General features: G+C 37.3%; 1 protein-coding gene across 1 annotated transcript; it reads right to left on the reverse strand.

The window, feature by feature from the left end:
* Nucleotides 1-11,545: 11,545 nt before the first annotated feature.
* Nucleotides 11,546-12,553, reverse strand: LOC120158781. The gene has a single exon (XM_039169539.1). It carries the CDS (start codon nucleotides 12,551-12,553, stop codon nucleotides 11,546-11,548), a length of 1,008 nt encoding a protein of 335 aa, XP_039025470.1.
* Nucleotides 12,554-12,866: the final 313 nt, after the last annotated feature.

Below are 12,866 nucleotides of genomic sequence, written 5' to 3' on the forward strand. Positions count from 1 at the left end.
ATACGAGGAAGATCTTGCGATGAGTCAATCTTGACCAATTTTTATAGAAAAGATTTTAAAATAGTATTTTGAAATATACATTTTTATTACTTTATTTTATTCCATATTATGTGATTGTTTTGGGTACGAACTGCCAAATATAGTATTTATAAGATTTTATTTGAATGTATGGTTGCTTTATATGGAACTTGAGAATGAAAGAATGTAATTCCGTGCCATTCTCATTACCACAGGGGTTCAATATATACATAGTCATTAGTAGATACAATCCTAACAATTAGGCTATAATTTAGGAATTAGGCTATAATTTAGGCAACTAAATATAAAATAGTAAATACAAAATATTTGGAGAATATTTTGTAGTCTATCACTCCCCCGCAGTTGAAACGGGAGGATCTCGAACGTTAAGACTGGTCCAGAAATCGTCAAACAATATAAGGGGCAACCCCTTAGTGAAAATATCCGTAATCTGGTACCTAGACGGCACATGACGAACACGAACCTCACCCCGCGCAACTTTTTCTCGAACAAAATGAATATCCATTTCAATGTGCTTCGTACGCTGGTGTTGAATGGGATTTCCAGAAAGATAGGTAGCACTCACATTGTCGCAGTAAACCATTGTTGCTTTACGGATGGGACAATTGAGTTCGAGAAGAAGATTACGAAGCCAACAAGACTCCGAGACAACGTTGGCAACTCCCATGTATTCTGCCTCGACACTTGATCGGGAAAGCGTAGGCTATCGTTTGGACGACCATGAGATCAAATTGTCACCCAAAAAAACACAATACCCGGAGGTGGATCGTCGAGTATCGGGACAGCCTCCCCAATCCGCATCCGTATAAGAGACAAGATCGGTGATGGAGGAAAGAGAAATATGTAAACCAAGATGAAGAGTACCGTGGATATACCGGATGATACGCTTGAGAGCGTTCATATGTTTATCCCGAGGGTCATGCATATGGAGACAAATCTGCTAAACTGCATAGGAAATATACGGCCGTGTAAAAGTAAGATATTGGAGGGTACCCGCAAGGCTACGGTATTGCGTTGGATCAGCATAACGTGCACCGTTGGTGGCACTCACCTTCGGCTTGGTATCAACTGGAGTCTGACTGGGCTTACAATAATACATGCCTGCTCGATCAATGATGTCCTCAGCGTATTTTTGTTTTGATAAAAACAAACCACCCTTGTGTTGAGTCACACTGATACCGAGAAAATAGTTCAAGAAACCCAAATCCTTCATAGCAAACTCAGAGTTGAGATGAGCCATTATAGTCTTGCGGAGATGCTCAGAAGACGCTGTCAGAATAATGCCATTAACATAAAGCAGTAGGTATGCCATATCCGACCCGTGTTTGTAAAGAAATAAGGAAGTATCTGATTTACTGTTAGAGAAACCAATGGAAGAAACAAAATCAGTAAGCCTCTTGTACCACGGCCGATGGGCTTGTTTGAGCCCATAGAGAGATTTACGCTGTAAACAAACATAATCAGGATGCACTTGATCTCGAAATCCCATAGGTTGATGCATATACACCGTTTCCTTGAGGTCACCATGCAAAAAAGCATTGCTTACATCTAACTGATGAATCAACCATTGTTTCGACAAGGCAAGACTAAGCACAGTACGAATTGTTGCTGGCTTCACTACCGACTGAAAGTCTCTCCACAATCAATACCAACACGCTGAGTTTTACCATCACCTACAAGATGGGCCTTATTCCTCTCAAACGAACCATCAGACTTTATTTTATGAGTAAAACTCCACATAGAACAAATGAAATTAACTCCAGGAGGCGGGGTACCAAATCCCACGTCTTATTTTTAATAAGAGCATCATATTCGTCAGTCATAGCCAACTTCCAATTCGAGTCACGAAGTACATCCAAGGGTTACAGGGGAGAGGAGATCTCGTAATTGTGATAGTATAGGCCTCGGATGGGTCAAATATAGTTTTTGGCTTAAAGATACCATGCTGGCTGCAGGTGACAGGGCGTTCGAATGGAACAGGGGGTGGTCTGGGCCAAATTGGTGAGGAGTTTGGAGGAGATGAGACTGCGAACTGTCTGCTCACAGATGAGTGAACTGGCTGGGTTGTAGGAGAAGAAAGTGGAGGCTGTTGTGGTTGGTTTTGATGAAGAAGATACGGCGACATGCCATTATTCAAAAAATCATAATCACCTGTACTAGGTTGATGGACTTTGGTAAAAGGGAAGATAGTTCCATCAAATTGTACATACTGGTAGATTATGATTTTATTGTTGGATAAATCAAAACACTTATAGCCTCGATGATTATCGTGATAACCCAAGAAAACACAGGAAGTGGATCAAGATTGTAATTTGTGAATAGTCTTGGATGGAATAAGAGGATAACACAAGCACCCGAAAATCTGAATGTGAGAATAAGAGGGAACCCGGTGGTATAAACTTTGTAGAGGAGATGCATTGGCTAGTAGTGTACTGGGAAGAATATTCAAAAAAATGGGTTGCCATATGAAGCGCATGATGCCAAAAAGAGTGTGGAAAAGAGGCATGAATAAGTAGTTGATACATGCATCACAAGGCTCACATCAAAGGAAGAAGTAACAACTCTTCCAAATGATCCACTCGTCCAAGCATTGGAAAAGAAGATCAGAACAGAAGCAGACTTACAACGACTTTTTTAATGGTATCCTGATCTTATTTAGTCAAGATGTCTTCTTGATATACGACCTTCTGTCTCTTATCTTTCCAACGGTTCTTTAATCGCATCTATCCGATATCGGGAACTCAAGATATGGCTATTTTACTGAAGACGGTGCATGCAGAAAATCCTATACGGGATTAATACGGGATTTTGTAAATATTACGAATTTTCAATATTTTTATTGATTATTTGTAATATAACTTAATATAGGATGATGCATTATCTTTTAGGATTAGATTTATTATTTTATTAGGAATTAAGGTTGGGTTAAAAATATTATCTTTAGTTATTATTATTTTATTAGGAATTAGAGTTAAGATATGTTTAGTTTATTATTATTTTATTCATTAGTTATTTAGGACCTTTAGAACTCATCTCCTATATAAAGGAGGCTTCATTAAACTTTGTGATTCAAGATTTCTTTGATTAATAATACAACGAGAGTTCGTTTTTGCAAGTGTTGATTGCCTTGTGCCTTCGAAGCTTCTTTTCCTTGAGATCTTTCAAGTTCTTGTGAGGGAGATTAATCTTCACACTCCAATTTGCCTTTTCATCGCGACTAGGAGGGTTGGTTAGAGCCATTTATCGAGTTTGCCTTTTCATTGCGACTAGGAGGGTTCGATAGGACACTTATCCATCTATTTTTCCACAAATCCATCTACACCATCAATCATCTTTACCGTCCACCTTTATAAGGGAGATCTTTTGATTTCTTTATTATCTTATTTTATTTTATTTTTAATTTCTTTATCTTTTGTTTATTTTGTTCTAATTTTATTGCCTTGAAGAAACCCTAAAGAAATCCTAGTTACTGCTGTCACCTTCCCCTATTCATCCCCTTTGTTCTTCATCGAGTCTAGATCTATTCTAGGTTTGATTCTTCAACAAGAGCAACGTTCATCAACCCGCCACCACTTCCCTATCAATTGGTATCAGATTTGGGCCGATTCTTGGAAAGAAGCAAGCAATATTGTTTGTTCTTGCACACAACACCGTCAAGGTACCCCAACGGAGCTAGTTCAGAGAAGATTCATCGTTTCAGGTTATTTTTTATTTAATTTTAATTTAGATTCAAATCCTTCTTGTTAGTTTTCTATTTTTTTAGAAAACAAAAAAGGCAAAAAAAAAAACAAAAAAAAAACAAATCCAAAATTTCAAAAAAAATTGCAAACGAAGGTATTTAGGTCTGATTTTCTCCAGATATCATATTCGTCTTAAGTTTAATCTCCAGTCCAAAATTCACTTCGATCAGAGTTCATTAGATCCTTCAAATACATCATTCAAGTTTTATCGGCAAATTCGGTCTAGAATATTGTCGAATTTCTTGAAAATTCTACAGGAAGAATTTTGTGGTGAAAATTTTCAGATTGAAACTCCATATTTTGGAGATCATTCAAAAAAAAAATCAGAATTTTTTGAGATCAAGAACAACTTCGAACAAAGCGATCAAGAAAAACAGATTGTTTGAGGACTCACCGTTCAACAGGTTCTACTGGATACTACTGAAGGTATTTGGTTCTGAAATTTTACAGGTGGTTTCTTGACGCATCGAAAGACATTCAAGAATTGTTCCAGAATTTTTGGACACCGGTAACCCTCAAAAACGTTGCTCAAGTTGATCCAGCGTTTTCTAGGTTTTCTGGTTTGGTCCCTTTTTCTTTGACTCTTAGTGCTTTAGGTTATTTTGTTTTTCCTTGTTATTGTTCTTTTGCATTATCTAACACATTATCTTCCTTGTGTTAGTAGGACTAAAGAGTTTGCATACTTCTTCCTTCTTTGCATTCTCGTTCTCTTGGAGTCTAACCCTTGTTTGGCCTCTTAGAACTTTTAAGTTTTTTCTTATCGCCTTTGCTAGTAATTAAACTCCGATACGAACTGTGGAAGACTACTTGGTAAAGTGAGTTTTAAAGAGTACAAGATCGGCTTACTTGCCTCTCGTTGTGTTACTTTCTTGGAGTGACTTGTGAGGTTTCTTGCTTTGATGAATTTTCTTCTTTTTATTTTTATTTTACTTTAAAATTTTCTTTTGAGTGTTATGATTTCAGGATGGGCGACAATAACAACAAGACTCTTACGGCTATCTTAGCCACACTTACCCAACTCACGACTCAAGTTGAAAGATTTGATGAAATCGTGAGAGAACGACAAAAACCACAACTGGATCTACCAAACCAGAATCCAAGACCTAACAATGTTGAATTTTTGGTACCCAAGCGAGAACAACCACATTTTCAAGCACCCGAACTCTTTGCAAAACCAAAGAAATCTTGAATTACAAAGTTTAATGAAGCCTCCTAGTCGTGATGAAAAGGCAAATTGGAGTGTGAAGATTAATCTCCCTCACAAGAACTTGAAAGATCTCAAGGAAAAGAAGCTTCGAAGGCACAAGGCAATCAACACTTGCAAAAACGAACTCTCGTTGTATTATTAATCAAAGAAATCTTGAATCACAAAGTTTAATGAAGCCTCCTTTATATAGGAGATGAGTTCTAAAGGTCCTAAATAACTAATGAATAAAATAATAATAAACTAAACATATCTTAACTCTAATTCCTAATAAAATAATAATAACTAAAGATAATATTTTTAACCCAACCTTAATTCCTAATAAAATAATAAATCTAATCCTAAAAGATAATGCATCATCCTATATTAAGTTATATTACAAATAATCAATAAAAATATTGAAAATTCGTAATATTTACAAAATCCCGTATTAATCCCGTATAGGATTTTCTGCATGCACCGTCTTCAGTAGAATAGCCATATCTTGAGTTCTCGATATCGTATTGATGCGATTCAAGAACCATTGGAAATATAAGAGACAGAAGGTTGTAACTCAAGAAGACATCTTGACTAAATAAGATCAGGATCCCATTCAAAAAGTCATCGTAAGTATGCTTTTGTTCTGATCTTCTTTTCCAATACTTGGACGAGTGGATCATTTGGAAGAGTTATTACTTCTTCCTTTGATGTGAGCCTTGTGATGCATGTATCATCCTCCCTTTATTCAAAAAGATCCGACCTCGAATCTGAAACATTAAAGGGGGCAACATTAGAATCGTTTAATGATTCATTCACATTATACTTACCGAATAGATATGCTTTTAATCTTCGAGACTTTGTTCTTCTAATAGGTTTGAGTAGAAACATTAGTCCAAAGAAGCATGTATTATAGAATCTGGTGCATGTATCATTCCCCCACTCCTCAAATGGATTCGTCCTCGAATCTAAAAATCCAAGAGAAAGAGACTTAGATGTGTTGAAAGGAAAACTTGTGAAACATTTACCAGGATCAATGTGATGTGTCTTTATGCGTTTCAGTCGAGGTTTCTTCTTTGTAGGAACTGATTTCTTGTAGTCTTGAAATCCTCTTTTGCATACAAGTCTTGTAATCTGATGTTTAGGTTGAAATTCAATATGGTGTCGACCACTGTTTGCTTTCTGTATGATTTCTTCAGATAATTTCTCCATGGTTTTATTCGTGTGTGGTGAGAATGAGTGTTTAAAAACCATGTCAACTGGTTTGTAAAAGTAATCCCTTAAGTCTCCTAAGTGTGGTTCATGAATTAATAATTCTCGGCATGAGATTTGTGGATTGTAGAACCTGTTTAGTTGGCAAGGAAACTCATATACAAGATAAAACTCATTAAAAGTATGGGTAGAAATATCAGAAATATCCGAGTTATCGTGATATTCATCTTTTATATGTTCAATTCTTGGAATAGTAGCATGCTTAAGAGTATACCTTCGTGGTAGTGCATCGTCTAATGTGTTTTGCTTACCTCGGTCAGCTACGCACTTAAAGGAGTTGTGTTTAGTATGGATGACAACTTCACGAGCCTTACCTTGTAAGAAGGAGAAGAAGTATATTACAATGTCATTAAAATGAGTAATAAAATACTTACCTTTGGACTCCCGTAAATCGTGACTCTTCATTGATATGGCATAGTGATTAGGGCTTTCAGGTGGTAACCCGTCAGGAGGGTCACCTAATACTATTCGACAACTCTTGGCTATGGAAGATGGTGTGGGCCAGTCTCGTGTTGCTTTTACTATTTCACCATTTACATGGATTTTCTGTGCATGAACTATAAAGCATGTAGTGTTGTTCAAATAATGTTTCGTCATTAAGATGGCGTCACGAGTAAGGCTTTCCTGGATGTAGCCTTTTTGTAACAAATCCAACTCTTTAGTTTCTTTAAGATTGTATGTTTGACGAGGTATGATGGAACCTTGAATTAGATTGGTTTGGCATTATTTTCCTCTTTTCAATGGTAGTTCATTAGGTAGATCACCTAACACTTCTCGAAAATTCTGTAAAAGAGATGAAAACACACTAGGCAAATCCTTGTTAATGTTAGAAATCAAAACAATTGATTCCCTAAAGCGAACAAGGATGAAAGGTTGTTTGTAAAGAAGGTTCTCTCTCAATTCTTTTGTGCTCACACATAGATTTTGAGTCACTATTTTCTTCTCACATTTAGGTTCACTCACCTCCCATGGGTCATTATTCTTTTGGCTTTTATAACTAGTGACCTCTTTTGCTTTTGCCTCTTTCTCAACTTTTACTTTTTTTGCTTTCCCTACATCCTCGCAAATTATCATTTGATCTTTAGGGACTGGAAGTGTGTCATTGTTTGCTGGTTGTTCTTTCTTCTTGTCAGGTTTGTCATCTCTTAGCTTTTTCAGAGAAGATGGAGTAGAAGATGAGGAAGGATTTGAAGGATTACCTTGGTAAGAGGATGAAATACCTCGGTAATTTTATCTGAATCGGAATCTCCTTTGGATTTGTGCTTCGATTGTCATTGCTTTCTTTAGTGTATCTTCAAGGTTTTCATACCCATGTAGATCAAGAATATCAGTGATGTTTGAGTTTAAGCCGACGACGAATCTTGACACGGTGACCTCTTCTTTTTTGGTTACGTTAGCCCTATTGAGTAAGGACTGCATCTCCTTATAGGAGTCTTCAACTGAACTTCTACCTTGTCGAAGTCGGTGTAGTCGTAGTTTAACTTCTCGTGTATAATGTGTCGATAGGAATCGCTTCCTCATGGTTTGTTTGAGGTCGGTCCAAGAAGTGATTGTTGGAATTTGGAAGTTCTGGATCTTTTTCCTTGTTTGCATCCACCAAGTTCGAGCATATCCTTCAAATTGCATGGTGATGAAGGGAACTTGTTTAGCTTGGGGGCAGTCATGGTATGCGAACATGAGATCAACTTTTCCTTCCCAATCGATGTACCTGTCCGGATCGTTGTCTCTTTTAAAAGACGGGATCGTAAACTTTGGTTTTGAAAAGAGTTTGGGTGCTTGAAAATGTGGTTGTTCTCGCCCGGGTACCAAAAGATCAGCATTGTTTGGTCTTGGGTTCTGGTTTGGTAGATCCAATTGTGGTTTTTGTAGTTCTCTCATGATTTCATCAAATCTTTCAACTTGAGTCGTGAGTCAGGTAAGTGTGGCTAAGATAGTCGTAAGTGTCTTGTTGTTATTGTCGCCCATCCTGAAATCATAACACTCAAAAGAAAATTTTAAAGTAAAATAAAAATAAAAGGAAGAAAATTCAACAAAGCAAGAAACCTCACAAGTCACTCCAAGAAAGTAACACAACGAGAGGCAAGTAAGCCGATCTTGTACTCTTTAAAACTCACTTTACCAAGTAGTATTCCAAAGCTCATATCGGAGTTTGATTACTAGCAAAGGCGATAAGAAAAAACTTAAAAGTTCTAAGAGGCCAAACAAGGGTTAGACTCCAAGAGAACGAGAATGCAAAGAAGGAAGAAGTATGCAAACTCTTTAGTCCTACTAACACAAGGAAGATAATGTGTTAGATAATGCAAAAGAAAAATAACAAGGGAAAAAAAAGAACCTAAAGCACTAAGAGTCAAAGAAAAAGGGACCAAACCAGAAAACCTAGAAAACGTTGGATCAACTTGAGCAACGTTTTTGAGGGGTTACCGGTGTCCAAAAATTCTGGAAAAATGCTTGAATGTCTTTCGATGCCTCAAGAAACCACATGTAAAATTTCAGAACCAAATACCTTCAGTAGTATCCAGTAGACTCTGTTGAACGGTGAGTCCTCAAACAATCTGTTTTTCTTGATCGCTTTGTTCGAAGGTGTTCCTGATCTCCAAATATTCTGCTTTTTTTTGTAAATGATCTTCAATATATGAAGTTGCAATCTAGAAATTTTCACCACGAAATTATTCTTGTAGAAGTTTCAAGAAATTCGACAAGATCCTAGACCAAATTTGCCGATGAAACTTGAATAATGTATTTGAAGGCTCTAATGAACTACGCTTTGGATGAATTTCGGAATGGAGATTTATATTAGGATGAATATGACATCTAGATAAAATCAGCCCTAAATACCTTCATTTGCATTTTTTTGAAATTTTGGCTTTTTTGTTTTTTTTTTTTGCCTTTTTTTGTTTTTTTTAAAATAGCAAACTAACAAGAAGGATTTGAATCTAAATTAAATAAAAAGAACCTGAAACGATGAATCTTTTCTGGACTAGCTCTGTTGGGTTACCTTGATGGTTTTTTGTGCAAGAACAAGCAAGATTGCTTGCTTCTTTCCAAGAATCGGCCCAATTCTGATACCAATTGATAGGGAAGCAGTGGCGGATTGATGAACGTTGCTCTTGTTGAAGAATCAAACCTAGAAAAGATCTAGACTCGATGAAGAACAATAAGGGATGAATAGGGAAGATGGTGGTAATAGATAGGGTTCTTTAGGGTTTCTTTTAGGCAATAAGATTAGAACAAAATAAAGAAAAGATAAAGGAATTGCAAATAAAATAAGATAACCAAGAAATCAAAAGATCTCCCTTATGAAGGTGGACGGTAAAGATGATTGATGACATGGATGGATATGTGGAAAATCGATGGATAATGTCCTATCGAGCCCTCCTAGTCGTAATGAAAAGGCAAACACGATAATATGGCTCTAACCAACTCTCCTAGTCGCGATAAAAAGGCAAATTGGAGTGTGAAGATTAATCTCCCTCACAAGAACTTGAAAGATCTCAAGGAGAAGAAGCTTCGAAGGCACAAGGCAATCAACACTTGCAAAAACGAACTCTCGTTGTATTATTAATCAAAGAAATCTTGAATCACAAAGTTTAATGAAGCCTCCTTTATATAGGGGATGAGTTCTAAAGGTCCTAAATAACTAATGAATAAAATAATAATAAACTAAACATATCTTAACTCTAATTCCTAATAAAATAATAATAACTAAAGATAATATTTTTTAACCCAACCTTAATTCCTAATAAAATAATAAATCTAATCCTAAAAGATAATGCATCATCCTATATTAAGTTATATTACAAATAATCAATAAAAATATTGAAAATTCGTAATATTTACAAAATCCCGTATTAATCCTGTATAGGATTTTCTGCATGCACCGTCTTCAGTAGAATAGCCATATCTTGAGTTCTCGATATCGGATTGATGCGATTCAAGAACCGTTGGAAAGATAAGAGATAGACGGTTCTAACTACAGAAGACATCTTGACTAAATAAGATCAGGATCCCATTAAAAAAGTCGCAGTAAGTCTGCTTTTGTTCTGATCTTCTTTTCCAATACTTGGACGAGTGGATCATTTGGAAGAGTTATTACTTCTTCCTTTGATGTGAGCCTTGTGATGCATGTATCATCCTCCCTTTCTTCAAAAAGATTCGACCTCGAATCTGAAACATTAAAGGGAGCAACATTAGAATCGTTTAATGATTCATTCACATTATACTTACCGAATATATATGCTTTGAATCTTCGCGACTTTGTTCTTCTAATAGGTTTGAGTAGAAACATTAGTCCAAAGAAGCATGTATTATGGAATCTGGTGCATGTATCAGTAGTGTGTGCATGATATTATTAATGGATCTTATTTTTCGTTCGGCCTTCCCGTTTTGTGAGGAGGTATAAGGGCATAAGAAATGAAAAGAAATGCCATGGGACTCACAGAATTGCCGAAAAGAGGCATTATCAAACTGTCCCCCATTATTACATTGTATGGTTTTGATATCTCGTTCAAACTGGGTACGAATATGAGATTAGAATTTAGTAAAAATAGAGAATACTTGTGATTTATTAGCAATGGTAAAAGTCCATAAGAATTTCGAATAATCATCCAAAAAAAGCACATTATAACGATGTCCCGAAGAACTCAAAATCGGAGAGGTCCAAAGATCATTATGAATAATATCAAAAGGCATGAAAGTTTGAGAAGTTGAAAGAACAAAAGGCAACCGAATATGTTTTCCCAGTACACAAGATTGACAAGTAGTAGACTTAGATGGACTATTACAAGCAATCAGTTTATTTTGCTGAAGAATAGATAAAATGGAGTCGCCCAGGTGACCTAAACGGTCATGCCAAAGCGTTGAAGCAAGCAAGACAGTAGGAGATGAGGTTGGATGCGGCCTGGTGGGAGTGATTGGGTAGAGAGAGCTGGTACTATCACATCTCATTAGACGTCTCCCCGTCTGTAAATCATGCATGGAAAACCCACAAGGATCAAACACCACTGAAACATTATTATCAGTTGTAAATTTTTAATAAGATTCGGAGTATGCAAGACATGTTTGAGAGACAAAGATGGGTTCGGGGAAGATAATAAGGTATGACCGTAACCACGAATTAGAATTGACTAACCCTACCAACAGTAACACGAGTATCATTGCTCATATTAACATAAGATGAGAGATTACCTTATGTTGATGTCATATGAGACGTCACCCCAGTATCCATATACCAGTTTGGATCTGATTGAGAGAGAGATATGGTGTGCATGGCGGACTTAATATCCGTCGGAGCCCACTGGGATGCTTTAGTATAGGCTTACTCCTGCTGGGGTCGTGCTCCTAGAATACCAGGCTGTCGTGGTCCAACTTGCCTACCCCAAGGTTGAGTCGGATATGGACAAGGAGGCATGACCCAAGGTGGTTGCATCCATTTCCACCAAGGAGGCATAGCCCATGTTGGTTGCATCGGACCCTGTTGACCACCGCCCAAGTTCAGACCACCTCCATAGTTGCCACCACGTCCAGCACCCGACGTCTGAACTCCACTACTTGTAGGTTTGTGGTTTTTGTTATTGTTGTGGTGTTTCTTGTGTTTCCCACGTGCACGACCTGGAGGAGGATGATTAGAAATCTCATCAGTGTCATGATTAGTCACCATCATCGCATCATCAGTCGTCGCCTCCTTCATGATGGTTTCTTCTAAGGCCATCATCGATCGAACTTCATAAAAAGGTGGTAGTACCTTTTTGTGGCGAATAACCGAAGCAACTCCCTTGTAAGCCGGTGTGAGACCACCCACCATACGAAGAACAAGACGATTGTTCGAAACCGGAGCACCCACATTCTTGAGTTGGTCGGAAAGTGTTTTGAGGTGCTGGCAATATACAGAAACCGAGGAGAAATCCTTCAAGTAGGTGTTGTTGAACTCGTGTTCCAAGTAAACAGCACGAGAGTTCTCATTATCCTGAAACAAATCACGAAGACGATTCCATAGAGTCATGACAAAAACATCGGCTTTAATAACGGTATTCAAGAGATCTGTCAAAATTGTGGAATAAATCCACTGAACCACAGCAGCATCCAACGTATCGCACAAGTCTTGTTCTTCCTGACTAAGGGTGGCAGGCTCTGTGGCCTCCCCGTCCTTAGATTTCGGTGGGATAATATGATGAAAAACCTTGTGAGATCGACAATGGACCTTGAATAACTCTGCCCAATTTGTATATTGGACGTTCTCTATCTCACGAGTGATGGGAACATGTGTCTTGATGTTAGAAATAGCAAGAGCAGGGTGAAAGGATGAGGAAGATGATGTGGGAGCCATGTCAGATGGAAGGACAGAAGACAGAGAAGAAGAGGAAGAAAAAATAGGGTTGCGGAAGCTAGAATAGATAAACCGTAGTTGATAACATGAAAGAATGTAATTCCGTGTCATTCTCATTTCCACATGGGTTCAATATATACACAGTCATTAGTAGATACAATACTAACAATTAGGCTATAATTTAGGCAACTAAATATACAATAGTAAATACAAAATATTTGGAGAATATTTTGTAGTCTATCAGAGAATTAGTGGTACAATTGGCATGTCAAGAGGTGAAGTGTTATTGATCGATCGCATTGAGGTATATTTA

The sequence above is a fragment of the Hibiscus syriacus genome, unplaced genomic scaffold, assembly GCF_006381635.1.
Source record: "Hibiscus syriacus cultivar Baekdansim isolate YM2019G1 unplaced genomic scaffold, ASM638163v2 tig00111330_pilon, whole genome shotgun sequence".
NCBI lineage: Eukaryota > Viridiplantae > Streptophyta > Magnoliopsida > Malvales > Malvaceae > Hibiscus > Hibiscus syriacus.

Excerpts from the sequence above, each read along its gene's own strand:
- LOC120158781 (XM_039169539.1), bottom strand. The coding sequence starts at position 12,553 with ATGGCTCCCACATCATCTTCCTCATCCTTTCACCCTGCTCTTGCTATT.